This window comes from Xenia sp. Carnegie-2017, unplaced genomic scaffold, assembly GCF_021976095.1.
Source record: "Xenia sp. Carnegie-2017 unplaced genomic scaffold, XeniaSp_v1 HiC_scaffold_23, whole genome shotgun sequence".
Taxonomy (NCBI): domain Eukaryota; kingdom Metazoa; phylum Cnidaria; class Anthozoa; order Malacalcyonacea; family Xeniidae; genus Xenia; species Xenia sp. Carnegie-2017.
In genome coordinates this window covers 20,215,554-20,239,111 of record NW_025813486.1, presented here as the reverse complement: position 1 = coordinate 20,239,111, position 23,558 = coordinate 20,215,554, and the positions used below count along the sequence as shown (strand labels likewise).

The 23,558-nt window shown below is 36.3% G+C and overlaps 1 protein-coding gene across 6 annotated transcripts; it reads right to left on the bottom strand.

Annotated features, from left to right (window-relative positions):
* Positions 1–190: 190 nt before the first annotated feature.
* Positions 191–23,333, bottom strand: LOC124448832 (coiled-coil domain-containing protein 33-like). 6 transcript variants are annotated; one of them, XM_046999803.1, is made up of 25 exons: positions 23,209–23,333; positions 22,582–22,874; positions 21,892–22,164; positions 20,401–20,462; positions 19,113–19,279; positions 13,936–14,066; positions 13,641–13,750; positions 13,113–13,211; positions 11,091–11,185; positions 9,931–10,048; positions 7,976–8,105; positions 7,764–7,897; positions 6,725–6,796; positions 6,356–6,562; positions 6,199–6,279; positions 5,033–5,147; positions 4,535–4,623; positions 4,388–4,465; positions 4,239–4,292; positions 2,902–2,998; positions 2,518–2,594; positions 1,732–1,872; positions 1,487–1,579; positions 449–563; positions 191–384 (listed from the first exon to the last, which is right to left on the bottom strand). In XM_046999803.1, the coding sequence occupies exons 2-24, from the start codon at positions 22,673–22,675 to the stop codon at positions 492–494; spliced, it is 2,589 nt and encodes an 862-aa protein (XP_046855759.1). In that variant the 5' UTR covers positions 22,676–22,874; positions 23,209–23,333; the 3' UTR covers positions 191–384; positions 449–491. The 6 variants fall into 6 exon arrangements, 5 of the variants coding, with proteins under 5 accessions (XP_046855759.1, XP_046855760.1, XP_046855758.1 ...); XM_046999804.1 differs by having other exon boundaries at positions 454–563; XM_046999802.1 differs by having other exon boundaries at positions 191–563.
* Between the last annotated feature and the right edge of the window lie 225 nt (positions 23,334–23,558).

Here is a 23,558-nt window from a genome sequence, read left to right as displayed (position 1 = left end):
ACAATTTGACTGGAACACGTCACTTGTTTACGAACATTTTACGCCAAACGGTTTACTTGGAATAAGGGAAGTATTCACAATGTAAAGTTGTGTTTTGAGTTGCCGTCTTTAGATGCTTTAAAAGGGTCAAATCGTGTCGAATATCGCGTAGGTAACGAGTGATTCGTGAGGTATTAAAAACCACAAGACCTTTATTGTAATGTCGACATATAATTAGATCACCAGCGGGAGTTTTTTATCGAAATATATTTTCATAAAATACATAAATATACATGCAATAATATATAAAAGATGTACAATTCTATATAAAATATGTTCAACCATATATGCATATCCCGGTTTTATACAAATATAACAAAGTTCTCGCTGAGGAAATCGGCAAACCTATAAGACAATTTCCGAGATCGGTCACTTTTCTCACGTACAATAAACATATTTTGCGACTCACTCTACCAAGGATGTTGACCATCTGTCGGCAAAGTAAAGCCTAGTTATTTCCTGGACAAAGGATTGAGCTTTGGCGAAGCCATTCCTGAGTCATTTAGAAGCGAGTCAGGTGGTGTCTACAGTAAATAACAATTAACATGATAGTCAAAAATTACCAAACCAAGTATACAAATTAACCACATTAGCTGGAAATTTACATGTCATTTTATTCGTTGTATCGATGAAGTTATGAGTGCGTGAAGAGTCCAAAAATTTCTGTTCGTGTTGTTTATACCTTATTTCAAAGGCATCATCAAAGAAACATCATAAATTCTGACAACGTCATTATAGGCCCATGAAAATCATGTGACTTTGACGAGATTTGAACTCGCACCTTCGGTATAATCTACTCTCCGCCGCTCTACCTGTTGAGCTATTGGCTTGGCAGCTCAGCAGGTAAAGCGGCGAACTAGTATTCCAGAAGGTGTGAGTTCAAATCTCGTCCAAGTCACATGTTTATCACGTGCGTATAAAGACCGTGTCAGGATTCATATTATTATGTTGTTTACAGAATGGTCAAATGGTCATATAGGTGATTTTACAGTCCAGCAAGTTTGCTGGCTCAACATAGTACATTATCCTACAATATATTTTATGTCGAATGTGTTTTATATTATAACATGGAAACATGCTAGATTCAGTCTTGAAAACATGATTAGTAAGTTCTTAGATTACCTTGGTGTATTTAAGCCTATAGTATCTTGTATGTATTGCAATAGTGTCTAATATGTTCAAGAGATCAAACGATCTATCTTTACAGTCTATATATAGTCTATACCCAGTGACGTAGCTAGACATGAACTCTAAGGGGGGGAAGGGGCGGATCTAGGGTGCAACAAAATAAATTACTGCAGCACATTTTGGAATATATTTACATTTCTAAGCCCCTTAAAGACAACTGAAACCAATAGTGTTTTTGTGAAATTAATTTGAATTTAAAATTAAGCAGCTATAATTTATTTTGACCAACGTTCGATCCGCTAATGCTATGAAGACTGACCCGCTCAAAGAGACGATAATTCTCTTGCAAATGATTTGGGTGTTGCCACAGACTTGAGTCGCGATGACTACGATGGTTCTCACTTAACTTCAGCTAGAAAAGTGAACATCGTCAGTTACGTAGAAAAAGTTATCATCGTGTTTCAAATTTCAACTGAATTCCATAAATTCAACGATATTTCATTTCAATTCAATTTTTATTGTCCCTCTTTATCCTATCGAGATCCCTTTTAATACTACGAAAACCTGTAATTCTGCTTTATCCCTCGCCCATTTCCTTGCATTATCCAATAATTCTTTTTCAAGGGCAGAAACTCTGCTCTCGGCTACTCGTAGTTTTTCGTGCATCTGAAGTTTTTCCATGTCTTTAACAGTCTTGTTTGTTTTCTGAATACACAATGAAAGACGTCAACATTGAAAATATTACCATTTGCGTTCAACTGGTAACTGTTCCGAATTTTTCGCGTTTGTTTACGTTTCAAACGTCACGTTTGTCAGACGAAACGTCGGGTTTCAAATTAGAAACGTAACGTTTGCTCAAGAATGTGCAACGTTTGAGGAGCATTTTGAACAGGTTTTGGTCATGTGATTAACATGTTTATACGATTTTACAATGATAAAATGCTGTAGTAACTGAAAATTACATCTGTATACCTTAAGCGATTCGCAAAGTTTGATAATTGACCATGTAATATAAGAAAGAGCTGTTACAAAACTTAGAAATCCGCGATTTGAACAAACGTAATGTTTACCAGTTGAAACCCGACGTTTCGTCTGACAAACGTGACGTTTGAAACGTATACAAACGCGAAAAATTCGGGACAGTTACCTGTTGAACGCAAATGGTAATAAGTCATCCAGGATTGTACATAATTTCTCTAACGTGGTTTATAAATGTCCAACTAGTCGCACAACCATCTACACACAAACTTTCCCCAACTCAGTTGATCCGTTGATAATTACTTCATCCACAAGCAAAATTCACAAAATTTCCACTCAAAATCATCACAAGTTAAACTTTTAATTTGATACCTCATAGCTTGACACCAAAGTTCTCAACCTCTTGTTTTCGTCTAATAGCGTTTCCTCTGCTGTTTTTACTTGATCTTCTAATTCATAACAAAATATGCACGAAATAAACTAGAGAAAAAACTGCTTCGCATGGAAATCACGCTTGACAATACCGAAATTAAAAGATAAGATTTGATAGACCGAAAAAGTACGGTTGACCTGCGTCGTATCTCGACTTTACTAGTGAAATTCAAATTAAATATTTGTTAAGAAATGAATAATAATCTGATATTTAGACGGGACGAAAAATTTCGGACTGACAACGCCATTGCAGAAATGCTAGATCCAGTCCATAAATAGAGCCCGTTCGACAGAAGGATGGATGAAAAATATGTACAATGTAACCTTGTGGTGTACAGGTAGTAATCAACTTGCCAGTACTTTTCTTATCTTTATCCTTCATCTTAGAGTTGGCCAAAAGATCTTCAAGTCGTAATATCACCTGAAATCATCACGTGATTTTCATGAATGATAACGGGGGATAATGAAGTACAACATAAGTAAGTTACTGTTCGGTGTTCACGGTTGATTGTGGTCCTTTCTATTCTACTAGATCCTTATTGGTTCGCCATCAACTAAGACCTATTCACGTTTCTGTAGCTAAAGAGCTAGCTAGTCAATAGAAGTTGTTTCAGACGTATAAATTTTTACGTGTTGAATGCATTTACGACCAAAAATAACGAGGGATCTAAGTAAGAAGAAATGATAACGAGGGATCTAAGTGAGAAGAAATGATAACGAGGGGTCTAAATTAGAAGAAATGATAACGAGGGATCTAAGTGAGAAGAAATGATAACGAGGGATCTAAGTGAGAAGAAATGATAACGAGGGATCTAAGTGAGAAGAAATGATAACGAGGGATCTAAGTGAGAAGAAATGATAACGAGGGATCGAGAAGAAATAAGAGAAGAAATGATAACGAGGGGAATAGAAGAAATGATAAGGGATCTAAATGATAAGGAATAAATGATCAAATGAGAAGAAATGATAACGAGGGATCTAATGATAACGAGGGATAAGTGAAATGATAACGAGGGATCGGAGAAGAAATGATAACGAGAGATCTAAAGAAATGATAACGATCAATCAATGGAAAAATGATAAGGGATCGAGAAGAAATGATAAGGGAGAAATGATAAGGATCTAAGGATGGAGAAGGAAAGGAATGAAATGGAGGGGGAAAGGAGAAATGGAGGGATCTAAGAAATGATAAAGGGAAATGAGAAGAAATGATTGGAAAATGATAAATAAACGAGGGATCTAAGAGAAAAATGATAACGAGGGATCTAAGGAGAAGAAATGATAACGAGGGATCTAAGTGAGAAAAAATGATAACGAGGGATCTAAGGAGAAGAAATGATAACGAGGGGTCTTGAAAGAAATGGACGAGGGATCTAAGGAGAAGAAATGATAACGAGGGATCTGAGAAATGATAACGGGGTCAGAAAGAATGGAAGGAATGGAGGGGTCGAAATGGAGGGATCGGTGGAAAGAAATGAAATGAAGAAATCTAAGTGAGAAGAAATGATAACGAGGGATCTAAGTGAGAAGAAATGATAACGAGGGATCTAAGTGAGAAGAAATGATAACGAGGGATCGAAGTGAGAAGAATGACTACGAGGGGAACTAAGTAAGTCGAAATGATAATTAGGAACAACATAAACATAAACAACATTATTTACCTTCTCTTGGCGTTTGCACGTTTCTTCGACAGTCTTGGTCCTTCGTAGTTTTTCCTGACCATAAGTATGAGATGAACAAAACCATCAAATGAGAAAAAAAATCAAAAAAAAATTGACAAAAACATACAGATGTTATCAATTCAAAGTACCTGTAATTTATGCAACAACATTTGTTGATTCTTATGAGCCTCTTGTAACTTATAAAATTCCTTCTCTTTCTCGTTTTTCTGAAGCAGAAGTACAAAAAACAATAAACAACATTAGCTTCAGAAATTCAAAGCGCCATACTGTTGCACCTTTATAATTTGATTTTGTAGACTTCGAATCTCCAATCTTAGTTCTCTGTTTATTACAGTTTGTTCGTCAAGACTGCCTTTAATGATCACTAACATTGACAGAAGACTTTAGTGAACAAAAATACATGTATATGAATTAACTCAATTAATCTGAAGATGTCTTAAGTTAAAGACGAAACGTTATTAATAAATCCTTCTCTATTTTATTATTGTGATGGCTTTTTTTAAAAGTATTATGTTGGGCTATTATGTTCATATTGAAAATTCGCTTTCCGCCTGGCAAATCTCTGGCCACGATTTTAAAAATACATACTGAGTATATGGTTTATCTGAAGTGAGTTGCTCACGTTGACCGAGTAGAGAACTGGGTACGAATGACTCGAACTCCTTGATATTAAGCGTTTTTCTAACAGGCTAGCTGGAGCAACTCGCTTCAAGAAATCAAACTCTTAAGTTAACAGCCACAAAAACACCCACAAATCCATTCTTTGTATGTACCTATTCTCTGGACAAGCTCTCCATGAGTCGTGCCCTCCAGCTGGCCAGAAAAGGGAATCGTGTGATTGGCTAAATGGTCATTCTCGAGTTGCAAACGAAGTCTGCTATTGGCTGCCTGCAAGTTAAACTAACCATTGAAATAAAAATGTTGAAACTAAAGAAATGGACGCGAAAGTAACGAAACAAGTGGCAGAGATTAAGTCGAGCTTTTAAGACAAACCGCATTAGAAGAAAGATAAAAATAACGAGATTCAGGGTTAATACACACATGAGAAACTAAAGCAAAAAATGAAGCAAAAATGTGAAATATTGAAAAGGAATAGATAAACATTGAAGAATGAGTCTCGTGGTAATGGTTTTCGCGCTTGTGTTAATATCTGGTATTATTGAACTTCTGAGATTAGATAAAGAGTTTATGGATTGTATTCTGAACAACCAAATGTGAAATAAATTTTTTTTAACTTTAATCTCGTTATTTCTTCTTCATTTCTTGAGCTACCACACTTTGGCGTTGATGGAGAAGAGTTGGTGGAAGCAGTGCTGTAGAACTAAATTTATCAGAGGGGACTCTCTTGACGAAGCTGAAGCCATGAAATTATGAAAAATTACCCATTTTTAAGGTAGAAGGGGGCTCCTCCCCCACTTCTACAGCACTGGGTAGAAGTAGATGTGTTGCTTCACTAACTGCCTAAAATGCCGCCATTTTTGGGTGACCCGAGAAAAATGGCTATCTATGGCACTGATATGTATGACATGTAGAGGAAAACTCTACCAGTTTTACTCTAATAAAAACGCGAAAACTGTGATTTTGTAATACAAAAATATAGTAAAGTGGGACCTATACCCCCCCTTGAAGCCAGTAGCAAATGATCGATCTTCCGGCTTCAATTGTCGCAAGAGATGCGTTATCCAGTCAAATATTCATATCAGTGAGCCGAGCGCGCAAAGCATTGCCGCGAGACTTATTTGTTAATATTTTATAAGCACATCAAAATGAAAGACAAGTATGTTGACTAAAAGGAGTCCATATTTGACGAGGAATGAAGAAGAACTACAGGTTTTGGTAGTGTGAAACTTTCTGACGAAACGGATTTCGAAAGAGAGACAAAACGAACACATAAAAAGTGAAAAAAATTTTAGGTCCTCGATAAAAATAAAAGTTTGACCTGCAACCGCGATGCCTCGCTCTTCAATTTCAGTATGTCATCCGCCATCTTCTTCATGGCAAAGCGATGTTTTTCAAGCTCCTAAAGTAATGGGAAAATACTTGCTGAAAGCAAAGACACGAACAAAAGATGGCGGGAGACGGAGGAAGCAACCAACCTTTGTTTGACTTTCCATCACTGAAAATGTTGTGGAATCAACTGCATCGGACTTTAACGGATTGCGTTCGTGCATCACCGGAAATGGTCGGGGAACATGATTCAAAGGTTCAGCAGATCTTTTTAGAGGCGATGTTGAGCACTTTGTTGCCATGTCAACGACGGGCAAAATATGAAAATGCGCTTCTGAAATCATGGGGTCTGGACGCTAAACACGATTTGAGAACTGTCAGATGAACACATAATACAGAGGAGGATAATAAAATATAATAAAAACATTATATCATTGAAAGAATTTATGTTAACCAAAAGTAAACCTTGCTCATTATAACAGTTCCCATATCAGTTGATAAAATACGATTATACTTGCTTTGCTAGAAATTAATCTCAAAATAACGTCAACAGTTGGTGTGCTTCCATTTTGATCCTGTAAAGACGAATCCTAAAGGAAACATATTATAAACACAGAATCATTGCAATGCAACAAAATCATGCAAAACAACAAAATCATCTAATCCAATAAAATAAAATTTAATCCAATCCAATCCAATACAATCCAATCTAATCCAATCCAATCCAATCCAATACAATACAATACAATACAATACAATACAATACAATACAATACAATACAATACAATACATTATTTTTTATTTAGCGGTCCAAAGCGATATTTTTTGATTTCCAGCAATTTGATTGGTTGCCTGAGCGGGCGGCTTTTTACGATATCGCAGAAGCGAAATTTTTTTGCAATGTTTTCGTTTGCAAAGTGAAATGTAAGTTTTTAAAATTGAATTAAAAGCGATGTAAACTGTTGAACGAGTGGTCAAAGTGTATTCGGATGAAAGTTATCATAGCCAGAGTGAATTTTACTCTCCAGACGAAGCAAAGTTTGTAGAAAACAATCCAATTTTGTTCTCAACATATTTTTTTTACGAAGTGAAATGTAAATTTATAAATTGATTTGAAAGCGATGTAAATTGTTTTACGAGAAAGCAAAGTGTATTCAGATGAAATTTATCACAGCAAGAATGAATTTTACTCTCCAGACGAAGCGAAGTTTGTAGAAAACAATCAAATTTTAGTCTCAACATCAAGTTGCATCGGGCCATCGGCCATTTTACAACGCGAATTTCTTCATAATAAAAATAAAAAAAATAAACATGTTATTTACCGTTTAGTTCAGTCCGTACTTAAAAAAATATTTTCACTCGGCCTCAAAAGCGGCCCGAGGCCTTCAATTTTTCCGTACGGACCTCCCACCCGGTAAATAACATATATATACAATGCAATACAATACAATACCATGCAATACCATACAATACAATAAAATTAATTACTATACAATAGTATACAATACTACACAAACGAACCAAGTCAATCCAATACAATCCAATGTAGTACTTACATATACTGAGATATTGTTCACACACACTCCCATGCTCGCCCTTTCATTCTCCAATGTGTGACGTAACTGCTCATCGAGATCGAGGATAGAGTAACCAATAGGTGAGCGAGGTCTCCATTGACCAAAACTAACAACTAAAGATTTCCAAAAACATTGTTAATGTAACTATTATCAAGGGAATAAATGTAATATATGTGAATGAAAGTTATTACCCTGCAAAGCATTAAAATATTCGATAACCAATGCTGATGACGGGGCAAACAACGATAAATCATCGACGGAGAAGAAGAACGTTTGATTCCATTTAGGTAGATCTGATGATAAACTTGAAGTAAAGGTTACCTAAAACGATGAATAGTCAAGTCGTATATTTATCATCGTTAAAGCTGAAACATCTTAAGAATTAATAAATTACAATAAATTATGCTGCATTTATGCTGCATAAATAAACGAAAAGCTATTCTCTGATAAACATGCAACAGATAAACGGATATAGTTTTCTTTCACTGGCATTGGGTTTTAAAAAATTTGTTCTATTGAGGAAAATGAGCTACTGTAGGAGAGTAATGAAGCCAAATAAGCTACTGTAGGAGAGCAATGAAGCCAAATGAGCTACTGTAGGAGAGTAATGAAGCTAAATGAGCTACTGTAGCAGAGTAATGAAGCTAAATGAGCTACTGTAGGAGAGTAATGAAGCCAAATGAGCTACTGTAGGAGAGTAAAAGCCAAATGAGCTACTGTAGGGGAGTAAAAGCCAAATGAGCTACTGTAGGAGAGTAATGAAGCTAAATGAGCTACTGTAGGAGAGTAATGAAGCTAAATGAGCTACTGTAGGAGAGTAATGAAGCTAAATGAGCTACTGAGGAGAGTAATGAAGCAAATGAACTACTGTAGGAGAGTAATGAAGCCAAATGAGCTACTGTAGGAGTAATGAAGCCAAATGAGCTACTGTAGGGAGTAATGAAGGTAAATGAGCTACTGTAGGAGAGTAATGAAGTAAATGAGCTACTGTAGGAGAGTAATGAAGCTAAATGAGCTACTGGAGGAGTAATGAAGCAAATGAGCTACTGTAGGAGATAAAGCAAATGAGCTACTGTAGGAGGTAATGAAGGAGAAATGAGCAAATGTAGGAGAGTAATGAACAAATGAGCTACTGTAGGAGAGTAATGAAGCCAAATGAGCTACTGTAGGAGAGTAATGAAGCCAAATGAACTACTGTAGGAGAGTAATGAAGCCAAATGAGCTACTGTAGGAGTAATGAAGTAAATGAACTACTGTAGGAGAGTAATGAAGGTAAATGAGCTACTGTAGGGAGTAATGAAGGAAATGAGCTACAGGAGGAGAATGAAATGAGCTACTGTAGGGGAGTAATGAAGCAAATGAGCTACTGGGGAGTAATGAAGAAATGAGCTAATGGAAGGAAGTAATGAAATAAATGAGCTAATGGAGGAGAGTAATGAAGCCAAATGAGCTACTGGAGAGTAATGAAGCCAAATGAGCTACTGTGAGAGTAATGAAGCCAAATGAGCTACTGTAGGAGAGTAATGAAGCCAAATGAGCTACTGTAGGAGAGTAATGAAGCTAAATGAGCTACTGTAGGAGAGTAATGAAGCCAAATGAGCTACTGTAGGAGAGTAATGAAGCCAAATGAGCTACTGTAGGAGAGTAATGAAGCCAAATGAGCTACTGTAGGAGAGTAATGAAGCCAAATGAGCTACTGTAGGAGAGTAATGAAGACAAATGAGCTACTGTAGGAGAGTAATCAAGCTAAATGAACTACTGTAGGAGAGTAATGAAGCCAAATGGGCTACTGTAGGAGAGTAATGAAGCTAAATGAGCTACTGTAGGAGAGTAATGAAGCCAAATGAACTACTGTAGGAGAGTAATGAAGCCAAATGAGCTACTGTAGGAGAGTAATGAAGCCAAATGAGCTACTGTAGGAGAGTAATGAAGCTAAATGAGCTACTGTAGGAGAGTAATGAAGACAAATGAGCTACAACAGGACAGTAAAAATGTCCTTTATATCTAAATATTCTTCGACCAACAACATTATTAAAGATATGCAATTGTGTAATACTAAATTTTACTTGCAAATCAAACTTTACAACCATCGTGCGTAGTTATTGATTAAAGAAGTCTTTCAGTTGAAAGACTTCCATATTTCAACCTGAGGTATCCTACATTGAACATCATCCTTGGCAGATTTTGGGATATCCACAAATGGAACTTTTAACTTCATCGCTTGAAAACCTTGATCGACCTGACCATTATTTACGTACCTCATTCTGTAATGAAATACCATTAGACACAAACTACGTTAACCCACCTCTCATCAACTAGAATACCTTACTAACCCTTAGTGTATCATATAACCCCTAACGTCATCTTAAAATTGCTTTCTTCACAAGGCTATTTCATGCTAAAAGCTTTGTTCAACGTATATTGGAAAATCTGGAGCGTTCTTCGAACACGTATGTATGAAAATCTAGAGAGAAATTCTGTAAATATATTCTCGTGGTATGAAAGAGCCCAGGTTTATTACAAAATTCTTGTTATATGTTTCTGTACATAGTCTCTCTGAACTTTCATTTCATTTGCAAAACACTTTTCCACTACTCATCCCTTAAATCACCATATCACCCCCTATATCACTTTATAACCACTTATATTACATTATCACCCCTTAGATACCTTTATCACCCCTAGATCATTACATTACCACCACCTATATCACGTTATAACCACTTATATTACCTTATCTCCCCTTAGATACCTTTATCACCCCTAGATCATTTTATCACGCTTAGATCACCTTATTTCCCCCAAAACCCCATTATCACCACCTATATCACTTATCACATTATCTCCTTCTAGATCACCATTTTACCACCTAGATCATCTTATCACACTCTAGATCACCTTATCACCCCATAGATAACCATATCGACCTCAAGCAAACTTCATCAACTCGGAGAGAACCTTACTAACACCCAAATCACCATATCCCTTCTTATGTCATATTTGATTTCTATAACCACCAAACACTCTTAGATCACTCTTAGATCACCCTATGAACATTCCTAGATCACTCCTACATCATCCTATCAACATTCCTAGATCACCCTATCAACACTCCTAGATCACCCTATCAACACTCCTAGATCATCCTATCAACACTCCTAGATCACCCTATCATTTCAAGGTCTACCGACTATCCCTATATGACAAGATAAATCACTGTATCATCCTCCGAACCCCCCTCCAACCGCAGACTAGGTCATCCTATCACCCCCAAATTCCCCTTTCGTAAAAAAACTATAAACGCACCGATATTGACGTGAGTCATTCACAATCACGATGGACGCAATAAGAGGATGTGAGAACTTTTCACCAACAGTCGTCGAGAATTTTCTTAAAACGACCTGGTATAATAGAACATTGATTGAATACAATGTATAAAGTTTGTAAACTCTGTATAACAAAGCGTGAAAAGGTCAAGGGGAGAGGGAATTTATCTCTTGTATGAACTTTTCGTAAGTAATTATAGAACATTGATTGAATATAATGTATAAAGTTTGTAAACTCTGTATAAGAAAGAGTGAAAAGATCAAGGAGAAGGGAATTTATCTCTTGTACGAACTTTTCATAAGTAATTATAGAACATTGATTGAATATAATGTTTAAAGTTTGTAAACTCTGTATAAGAAAGCGTGAAAAGATCAAGGGGAGAGGGAATTTATCTCTTGTACGAACTTTTCATAAGTAATTATAGAACATTGATTGAATATAATATATAAAGTTTCTAAACTCTGTATAAGAAAGTGTGAAAAGTCAAGGAGAAGGGAATTTATCTCTTGTACGAACTTTTCATAAGTAATTATAGAACATTGATTGCATATAATGTACAAAGTTTCTAAACTCTGTATAAGAAAGCGTTAAAAGATCAAGGGGAGAGGGAATTTATCTCTTGTACGAACTTTTCATAAGTAATTATAGAACATTGATTGAATATAATGTATAAAGTTTCTAAACTCTGTATAAGAAAGCGTGAAAAGATCAAGGGGAAGGGAATTTATCTCTTGTACGAACTTTTCATAAGTAATTATAGAACATTGATTGAATATAATGTACAAAGTTTGTAAACTCTGTATAAGAAAGCGTTAAAAGATCAAGGAGAAAGGGAATTTATCTCTTGTACGAACTTTTCATAAGTAATTATAGAACATTGATTGAATATAATGTATAAAGTTTCTAAACTCTGTATAAGAAAGAGTGAAAAGATCAAGGAGAAGGGAATTTATTTCTTGTACGAACTTTTCATAAGTAATTATAGAACATTGATTGAATATAATGTACAAAGTTTGTAAACTCTGTATAAGAAAGCGTTAAAAGATCAAGGAGAAGGGAATTTATCTCTTGTACGAACTTTTCATAAGTAATTATAGAACATTGATTGAATATAACTTATAAAGTTTCTAAACTCTGTATAAGAGAGCGTGAAAAGATCAAGGAGAAGGGAATTTATCTCTTGTACGAACTTTTCATAAGTAATTATAGAACATTGATTGAATATAACTTATAAAGTTTCTAAACTCTGTATAAGAAAGCGTTAAAAGATCAAGGAGAAGGGAATTTATCTCTTGTACGAACTTTTCATAAGTAATTATAGAACATTGATTGAATATAATGTATAAAGTTTGTAAACTCTGTATAAGAGATCGTGAAAAGATCAAGGAGAAAGGGAATTTATCTCTTGTACGAACTTTTCGTAAGTAATTATAGAACATTGATTGAATATAATGTACAAAGTTTCTAAACTCTGTATAAGACAGCGTGAAAAGGTCAAGGAGAAGGGAATTTATCTCTTGTACGAAGTTTTCATAAGTAATTATAGAACATTGAATGAATATAATGTATAAAGTTTCTAAACTCTGTATAAGAAAGAGTGAAAAGATCAAGGAGAAGGGAATTTATCTCTTGTACGAACTTTTCATAAGTAATTATAGAACATTGATTGAATATAATGTATAAAGTTTCTAAACTCTGTATAAGAAAGAGTGAAAAGATCAAGGGGAAAGGAAATTTATCTCTTGTACGAACTTTTCATAAGTAATTATAGAACATTGATTGAATATAATGTATAAAGTTTCTAAACTCTGTATAAGAAAGCGTTAAAAGATCAAGGAGAAGGGAATTTATGTCTTGTACGAACTTTTCATAAGTAATTATAGAACATTGATTGAATATAATGTATAAAGTTTCTAAACTCTGTATAAGAAAGCGTGAAAAGATCAAGGAGAAGGGAATTTATGTCTTGTACGAACTTTTCATAAGTAAACAAAAACTTACCTCTAACCCAAATATCGTCGATGCCAAGGATGGCGGATTTAGTTCGTCAAGTTTCACTAACAGTGTTATGAATAATTTCGCTTTGCTTTCACCTTCCGTCTTGAAAATAGAGAAATTTTGACATGTTTCATAGTGCGCATGCTCGAAGCTCAAATGAACACAAAGACGTTTTTAAGACAAAAGCTTTTGTTTTTTAAAAAAGGAAAAACAAGTTTAAAAAGTTTAAAAAACAATCATATCGATCATTTTAAGCATCAAACCAAGACCAACAACTTTGCAACTGTATATCAACTCAGGAAAAGACGAAATTTGCCGTAAATAACGTCAGTTTTGCCACCTTTCAAGATGGCGGCTTGCCTCACTTGTAACTGTAGAATTTTGGCAGAGTTAGATATCTCGTAGACTGGGTTCTAGGTCATTGATTTTAACATTGTTCATATTTTAAGTGATAAATTCGCTGGATTAGTCACCAAGTTCAGGGAGAGTTCGCATCACACGAATCATGCAGAATAAAGTCGATTTACGTACTTGCTCGAGCTCCAGATGATAGGGACGAAATGGTTCAAACGGTAGCAGTTGTAGACAATAGTTGGTTATCAATGATTGACTGAGATAATCAGTGATGTTGATTACTAAAACTGCGATGAAAAGACAGAAATATGCAATTTAAAAGTCAAATGATTGAATAGAATAATCCGTAATGTTGATATTAAAGGTCAGCGTCCAAAACAACACTCCCCTACACCCCTCCCCCCCCTCTCGCAATCTACAGGCGGCTCTGTAAATAAGAAACAAACCACAAATCGCTTTACAAGTTAATCACCTTGACGAGAAATTTCATCTTGAGATGTTTTGACGACTACAAGCTGGTCCCAGCATGGAGAATATGTCGGGTGTTGAGTACAATGCGTTGATAGGTTTTGAATGCCGTTCGTTGATTCATTCTTCATTTTGCTGAGTAAAGAAAGAAAATGGAGAATTACGTTCTGACTACTGAGTCATAATCTCTAATCACGGAGTAACACAGAGATATCAGAAGAGATGATCACTAAGTCATAATCTCTAATCACAGAGTAACACAGAGATATCACAAGAGATGATCAGTAAGTCATAATCTCTAATCACGGAGTAACACAGAGATATCACAAGAGATGATCAGTAAGTCATAATCTCTAATCACGGAGTAACACAGAGATATCACAAGAGATGATCAGTAAGTCATACTCTCTAATCACGGAGTAACACAGAGATATCACAAGAGATGATCACTAAGTCATACTCTCTAATCACGGAGTAACACAGAGATATCACAAGAGATGACCACTAAGTTATACTCTCTAATCACAGAGTAACATAGAAATATCACAAGAGATGATCACTAAGTCATACTCTCTAATCACGGAGTAACACAGAGATATCACAAGAGATGACCACTAAGTTATACTCTCTAATCACAGAGTAACATAGAAATATCACAAGAGATGATCACTAAGTCATACTCTCTAATCACGGAGTAACACAGAGATATCACAAGAGATGACCACTAAGTCACAATCTCTAATCACGGAATAACACAGAGATATCACAAGACATGATCACTAAGTCATACTCTCTAAACACGGAGTAACACAAAGATATCACAAGAGATGACCACTAAGTCATACTCTCTAATCACGGAGTAACACAGAGATATCACAAGAGATGACCACTAAGTCATACTCTCTAATCACGGAGTAACACAGAGATATCACAAGAGATGACCACTAAGTCATACTCTCTAATCACGGAGTAACACAGAGATATCACAAGAGATGATCACTAAGTCATACTTTCTAATCACGAAGTAACACAGAGATATCACAAGAGATGACCACTAAGTCATACTCTCTAATCACAGAGTAACATAGAAATATCACAAGAGATGACCACTAAGTCATACTCTCTAATCACGGAGTAACACAGAGATATCACAAGAGATGATCAGTAAGTCATACTCTCTAATCACGGAATAACACAAAGATATCACGAGACATGATCACTAAGTCATACTCTCTAAACAAGGAGTAACACAGAGATATCACAAGAGATGACCACTAAGTCATACTCTCTAATCACGGAGTAACACAGAGATATCACAAGAGATGACCACTAAGTCATAATCTCTAATCACGGAGAAACACAGAGATATCACAAGAGATGATCACTAAGTCATAATCTCTAATCACGGAGTAACACAGAGATATCACAAGAGATGATCACTAAGTCATAATCTCTAATCACAGAGTAACACAGAGATATCACAAGAGATGATCACTAAGTCATAATCTCTAATCACGGAGTAACACAGAGATATCACAAGAGATGACCACTAAGTCATACTCTCTAATCACGGAGTAACACAGAGATATCACAAGAGATGACCACTAAGTCATACTCTCTAATCACGAAGTAACACAGAGATATCACAAGAGATGATCACTAAGTCATACTTTCTAATCACGAAGTAACACAGAGATATCACAAGAGATGACCACTAAGTCATACTCTCTAATCACAGAGTAACATAGAAATATCACAAGAGATGACCACTAAGTCATACTCTCTAATCACGGAGTAACACAGAGATATCACAAGAGATGACCACTAAGTCATACTCTCTAATCACGGAATAACACAAAGATATCACGAGACATGATCACTAAGTCATACTCTCTAAACAAGGAGTAACACAGAGATATCACAAGAGATGACCACTAAGTCATACTCTCTAATCACGGAGTAACACAGAGATATCACAAGAGATGACCACTAAGTCATAATCTCTAATCACGGAGTAACACAGAGATATCACAAGAGATGATCACTAAGTCATAATCTCTAATCACGGAGTAACACAGAGATATCACAAGAGATGATCACTAAGTCATAATCTCTAATCACAGAGTAACACAGAGATATCACAAGAGATGATCACTAAGTCATACTTTCTAATCACGAAGTAACACAGAGATATCACAAGAGATGACCACTAAGTCATACTCTCTAATCACAGAGTAACATAGAAATATCACAAGAGATGACCACTAAGTCATACTCTCTAATCACGGAGTAACACAGAGATATCACAAGAGATGATCAGTAAGTCATACTCTCTAATCACGGAATAACACAAAGATATCACGAGACATGATCACTAAGTCATACTCTAAACAAGGAGTAACACAGAGATATCACAAGAGATGACCACTAAGTCATACTCTCTAATCACGGAGTAACACAGAGATATCACAAGAGATGACCACTAAGTCATAATCTCTAATCACGGAGTAACACAGAGATATCACAAGAGATGATCACTAAGTCATAATCTCTAATCACGGAGTAACACAGAGATATCACAAGAGATGATCACTAAGTCATAATCTCTAATCACAGAGTAACACAGAGATATCACAAGAGATGATCACTAAGTCATAATCTCTAATCACGGAGTAACACAGAGATATCACAAGAGATGACCACTAAGTCATACTCTCTAATCACGGAGTAACACAGAGATATCACAAGAGATGACCACTAAGTCATACTCTCTAATCACGAAGTAACACAGAGATATCACAAGAGATGACCACTAAGTCATACTCTCTAATCACGGAGTAACACAGAGATATCACAAGAGATGATCACTAAGTCATACTTTCTAATCACGAAGTAACACAGAGATATCACAAGAGATGACCACTAAGTCATACTCTCTAATCACAGAGTAACATAGAAATATCACAAGAGATGACCACTAAGTCTCTCTAATCACGGAGTAACACAGAGATATCACAAGAGATGATCAGTAAGTCATACTCTCTAATCACGGAATAACACAAAGATATCACGAGACATGATCACTAAGTCATACTCTCTAAACAAGGAGTAACACAGAGATATCACAAGAGATGACCACTAAGTCATACTCTCTAATCACGGAGTAACACAGAGATATCACAAGAGATGACCACTAAGTCATAATCTCTAATCACGGAGTAACACAGAGATATCACAAGAGATGATCACTAAGTCATAATCTCTAATCACTGAGTAACACAGAGATATCACAAGAGATGATCACTAAGTCATAATCTCTAATCACAGAGTAACACAGAGATATCACAAGAGATGATCACTAAGTCATAATCTCTAATCACGGAGTAACACAGAGATATCACAAGAGATGACCACTAAGTCATACTCTCTAATCACGGAGTAACACAGAGATATCACAAGAGATGACCACTAAGTCATACTCTCTAATCACGAAGTAACACAGAGATATCACAAGAGATGACCACTAAGTCATACTCTCTAATCACAGAGTAACACAGAGATATCACAAGAGATGATCACTAAGTCATACTCTCTAATCACGGAGTAACACAGAGATATCACAAGAGATGACCACTAAGTCATACTCTCTAATCACGGAGTAACACAGAGATATCACAAGAGATGATCACTAAGTCATACTCTCTAATCACGGAGTAACACAGAGATATCACAAAGATGATCACTAAGTCATACTCTCTAATCACGGAGTAACACAGAGATATCACAAGAGATGACCACTAAGTCATACTCTCTAATCACGGAGTAACACAGAGATATCCCAAGAGATGATCACTAAGTCATAATCTCTAATCACGGAGTAACACAGAGATATCACAAGAGATGACCACTAAGTCATACTCTCTAATCACGGAGTAACACAGAGATATCACAAGAGATGATCACTAAGTCATACTCTCTAATCACGGAGTAACACAGAGATATCACAAGAGACGACCACTAAGTCATACTCTCTAATCACGGAGTAACACAGAGATATCACAAGAGATGATCAGTAAGTCATACTCTCTAATCACGGAGTAACACAGAGATATCACAAGAGATGATCACTAAGTCATAATCTCTAATCACGGAGTAACACAGAGATATCACAAGAGATGACCACTAAGTCATACTCTCTAATCACGGAGTAACACAGAGATATCACAAGAGATGATCACTAAGTCATAATCTCTAATCACGGAGTAAAACAGAGATATCACAAGAGATGACCACTAAGTCATACTCTCTAATCACGGAGTAACACAGATATATCACAAGAGATGATCACTAAGTCATACTTTCTAATCACGGAGTAACACGGAGATATCACAAGAGATGATCACTAAGTCATACTCTCTAATCACGGAGTAACACAGAGATATCACAAGAGATGACCACTAAGTCATACTCTCTAATCAAGGAGTAACACAGAGATATCACAAGAGATGATCACTAAGTCACAATCTCTAATCACGGAGTAACACAGAGATATCACAAGAGATGATCACTAAGTCATACTCTCTAAACACGGAGTAACACAGAGATATCACAAGAGATGACCACAGCGTTCCGAGGCGCGCTTCTGAGACCGACTGAACAAGGGGAAATATTTTTTGAGCAAGAAGCAACATAAACGGTTAATAACATTTCCATTTTTTTATTTTTATATTGAAGAAATTCGCGTCGTAAAATGGCCGATGTGGCTTGTCGAGACTAAAATTGGATTAATTTTCTACAAAGTTTACTTCGTCTGGATAGTAAAATGATAACTTTCATCTGAATACATTTTGCTTTCTCCTTGAACAATTTGCATCGCTTTTAAATGAATTTTATAAATCTAAATTTCACTTTGTGAACAAATTTACTGTAAAAACTATCACTTTTCGACCAAGGTCAAGATATCGTAAGAAGCCGCCCGTTGCTGCAACCAATCAGATTGCAGGAAATCAAAGAATATCACTGCTGCAACCAATCAGATTGCAGGAAATCAAAGAATATCACTGCTGCAGCCAGTCAGATTGCAGGAGCTCAAAGAATATCACTGCTGCAGCCAATCAGATAGCAGGAAATCAAAACATATCACTGCGCATGTATAAATATAAATATAATAAGTTTTATTACCATGAGACGTAAGGCTGAGGGGGTCGTCCCTGCATGTTCGATGGTAAATCACACGCACTATGCACGTGAACAATGATTTCACACACGTGACGATCGCTCAAGTAGCTGCCACAAGCATGTCTGGTGGATGGCCCTTCCTCGTTGCCGGGCAACGCAGCGTCCTTGACCTAATTGATAGGAAATCAAGTACAATGAATAAAATTTTTACTCCAAGCAAATTTCTCCTCCTGGAGTTGTTTATGTGGTGTAGTTTGACGTGCTTAAAACGAGTTGTGAATTTGAATTGGCGAGCAAAGAAGGAAAGGGGCTATTTATGTTCCTGTTGAAATCTAAATAATACAAAGCAGACTTCTTTTCCAAAAATAGTTTGGCTTTCTTTTCTTACTGTAATACACGGCTTTTAAAAGACTTACTTAACTGATTTTGATTGGTTATGAAACACGATTTGACTAAATTGTAAATACCATCTGTAAACTACCATCTTCAATGTAACTACCATCTCTACCTTAACAACCATCTCCAGTGTAACTACCATCTCTAGCTCAACTACCATCTCCAATGTAACTACCATCTCTACCTTAACAACCATCTCCAATGTAACTACCATTTCTACCTTAACAACCATCTCCAATGCAACTACCATCTCTACCTTAACAACCATCTCCAATGTAACTACCATCTCTACCTTAACAACCATCTCCAATGCAACTACCATCTCTACCTTAACAACCGTCTCCAATGTAACTACCATCTCTACCTTAACTACCGTCTCCAATGTAACTACCATCTCTACCTTAACTACCATCTCCAATGTAACTACCATCTCTACCTTAACAACCATCTCCAATGCAACTACCATCTCTACCTTAACAACCGTCTCCAATGTAACTACCATCTCTACCTTAACTACCATCTCCAATGTAACTACCATCTCTACCTTAACAACCATCTTCAGTGTAACTACCATCTCTACCTCGGCTACCATCTCCAGTTTAACTACCATCTCTACGTTAACTTTCATTTCATCTTCAGTGTAATTACAGCCTCTACATTAACTACCATGTCCATAATGACAACCAGATCAACCTCAACAACCATCTTCACTCTAACTACCACCTCAATTTGGACAACGACCGCCACTACAACTACCCAATCTGCCACAACGATTACATAGAAAGCTGTATTGAGCAGCACCGTATTAAGCAGTCGTCCTTTGTTAAGCGGCCATTTGACACTGTTCCCAAAATTTCGGAGTATAAATACAATTGAAGTGAGCTGTCAATATTACCTGAGTATCAGCTTCTCTACAAGCCACGTTTGTATCGGCTTGTTGATCGTAATTGTTATCCTCTAAAACAACAAAAGTTGAAGTATTTCCATGTATCCATGATATGCTTACAAAAATGGATCATAAGAATTGGATGTTTTTTGTTGTGTATTATCTTACACAGTCGTATGATTTTCTATCTACTCGTACACACATATACCTTCCACTTCTTGTGTACGTTCCTGTGTAGTCATAGAACTTCCTATTTGTCACAAACACATACTTTCTTATATCGCTGTATATTTTGGTATGTAGTCATTTAACTCTAATCTTATATTTCTACTCCTGTCCTATAGCTTCTATTCTACTAAAAACTCTTCCGCCATTTGGTTGTACACCCTCCCACATCTGGTTGTACACCCTCCTCTATCTGATTGTACACCTTCCCCATCTGGTTGAAAATTTCCCAATCTGGTTTCATACAAGCCTATCATCACCTTTAGCTTTCCAACTACTTTTCTACCTACAATGATATACCTCCTTATGTATTTCTTACCTTCTACTATAGTATCTTTCATGACTCTGTCCCAGCTATAGTCGTAACAGCTACTGTCAAAAGCTACTAACTGACTTGTCGTATTCTGAGTCAGGCTTGAGGCGATTCTTTGCTCATTTGACGTCATGAAATTTCAAGCCGCTCATTTGCAACGGAGCGCTTGAATCAAGCTTTTCGATGTAGAATGAAGAACTCATGGACGGGTGTAAATTTTCATCAAATTCTTCTGATAAAGTAGATTCTTCTGAAGTTCTTTTGTTGCTTAAAGATTGCGAACGCAAATGTGAACTCCTTTTAGACTTTCTACAATCACAACTAAACAAAACTGATCGTCTCTACACTGATACACTACTTTTATAAAAATACCAAACTGCTCTCTGCATGTACCTAACACGCCTGAATCACGTGATAGTCGTGTACTAGCTCCATGCCGTCTAAATTACGAAAGCGTGAGTCACGTGGTATTGTTGTAACTCGAGTCAAAGCATTTTTAGCATCAAGTCAAAACGAAACTCCTTGTGTGCCATGTGGCCTTATAAGCAATTTCTTTCACCAAGATTTGGTCTGATGAGCTCTAACTCTCCCACCTGCTTTGTATAGTTAAAAAGTTCAGAACAGGGGGGAGTGTTTATGTTACCATACATGCATATTTTTACTAGATTTGGTGTGATGAGCTTAGATTCTCCCACCTGCTTTATATCGTTTAAAAATTCAGAACAGGGGGGAGTTTTTAAGCTCATGTATGGTTTGCAATGAACTCAAATCACTCAAACTCTTATTTAAGATTTTTTAACTTCTTTCTGTGATTGGGGGGGGGGAGCAGTCAAAGGGAAGGTGGCATAACTGTCATTTAAACAACATAATATATGTAAAACATGGCATTTTAGGGGGGGAGAGAATTTTTCAAGGGAGGGGGGTGACACCGGCCTCCCCTCTGGATACATCACTGCTCCTACCTTGGACAATCTTTAATGTTAAAGTGATTTTCACATGTGCAATATTGACATAGAGCCCTTCATCAACAAGAAGCTTATTGATGGGAATTTGAGTCGTGTAATCATAGCAAGTATGTACACCGGAACTTGTGGAGGGTAGGTCATCTTGAGGTACATCCTGAGCACATGGGTACACAACAATCGTCCCCTCACCACACTTTTGAGACTCTTCAAAAGGATTTTCCAACAACTGGAAGCACTCAAACAGCAGCTCAATTTCCCCTTCAGAGAACTCTTAAATGTGAAAGAAATTCAATTAGGAATGATTGAGTAATGAGTATTTATCCAGGATATACAGACACACACAAAGTGACAAAGCTGATTCGATCTTTAAAAAATCACTTCAATACTTTGTGTTTACATTGAACACAAAAATATTGCATTGTAGAAGAGCACAAAAGGCTAGCTTCACAACTGTATTGCAAGGGTTTAAAATTAGTCGGCAACTGGCAAAATTTTGGCAGTTACTACCTGCATTCTTCACAGGTTTCCTTTCTTTTGGTAAGAGAAAAATACAGAAGAAGAAGCACAAAATCTCAGTAGCAGCTACAAATTTTTTTCATTATTGCCCAACTTTACACCATTGTGAAAACCCGAAAATATCAGGAGGTTAGAGTTCAGGATAAAATATAATATCTTCAAAGATTTTACCCTTTGGCATTTCAAATCTGAAATCACTGTAGTCTAGATGGCAGGTGTTTGTTTGTTGCCTTGGTAACATGGCTGGAGTCGAATTCATAATCATATATTGGATCTTTGGTTCTTGTCCAGGTAGAGCTTCACATGGCGTTCATCCCTCAGAGCTTTGAATGCAAAACTTCAGGGGGTATCTTCCTTGTTCGTTGAAGAAAATGTGATGGATTTTAAATCCAAGATTAAAAAGCACCTGTCAAGTTCACCATCTGCAGCATTCTATCATAACCAATTTCCTTTTAAGGAGAGTTCTGGAAAAATACAAACGTCGATATGAATCACTAATTGGGTATTCACGGAGGTATTTCAAAGATTATATGAAAATGCTAAAAGAGTACAAATACAAAATTTGGTCTGAAAATAGACGGTTAGGCATTTACGGCCTCACTATCATAGATAACATCATGAAAATTATCAAAGCAACGCATTTTCATTGGACAGTGAAAAATTTTTAAACTGTTAATAAAATTGGATTATTTGAATATGTAAAACTAAACAATAAAATTTAATGATTTCATTAAGAGAAAAGAACGAAAGGTTTCAAAATAACAATTACTGCACGACTGAACAAGTTGAAAAGTGTACTAACCTCTTTATTTCTTCAAAGCAAAGCAAGGAAAGGAAAAAGCACAACAGAATGCAGTTCGTTACTCAACCATGGTAAAATTTGAGTATCTACCACACAGTGCACTACTATAAACAAACTAACACTATCAATATCTCTTTCACTGCGCATGCGTTTCAGTGTGTTTCATTCAACATGAAAAGGTGGTGAGAGATGCAAGAGATTTCACTAAACTCATCCTCCTAATGGGCTCGTCGGTCCTCTTGGCTTCCTCCTTGATAATCCTTACAAAAACAAGATCCTTTAGACCAAATCTCAAAATTAGTTTATGGCTATCGTTAAATAATTGGCGCACTTCGTTTTAATGTTT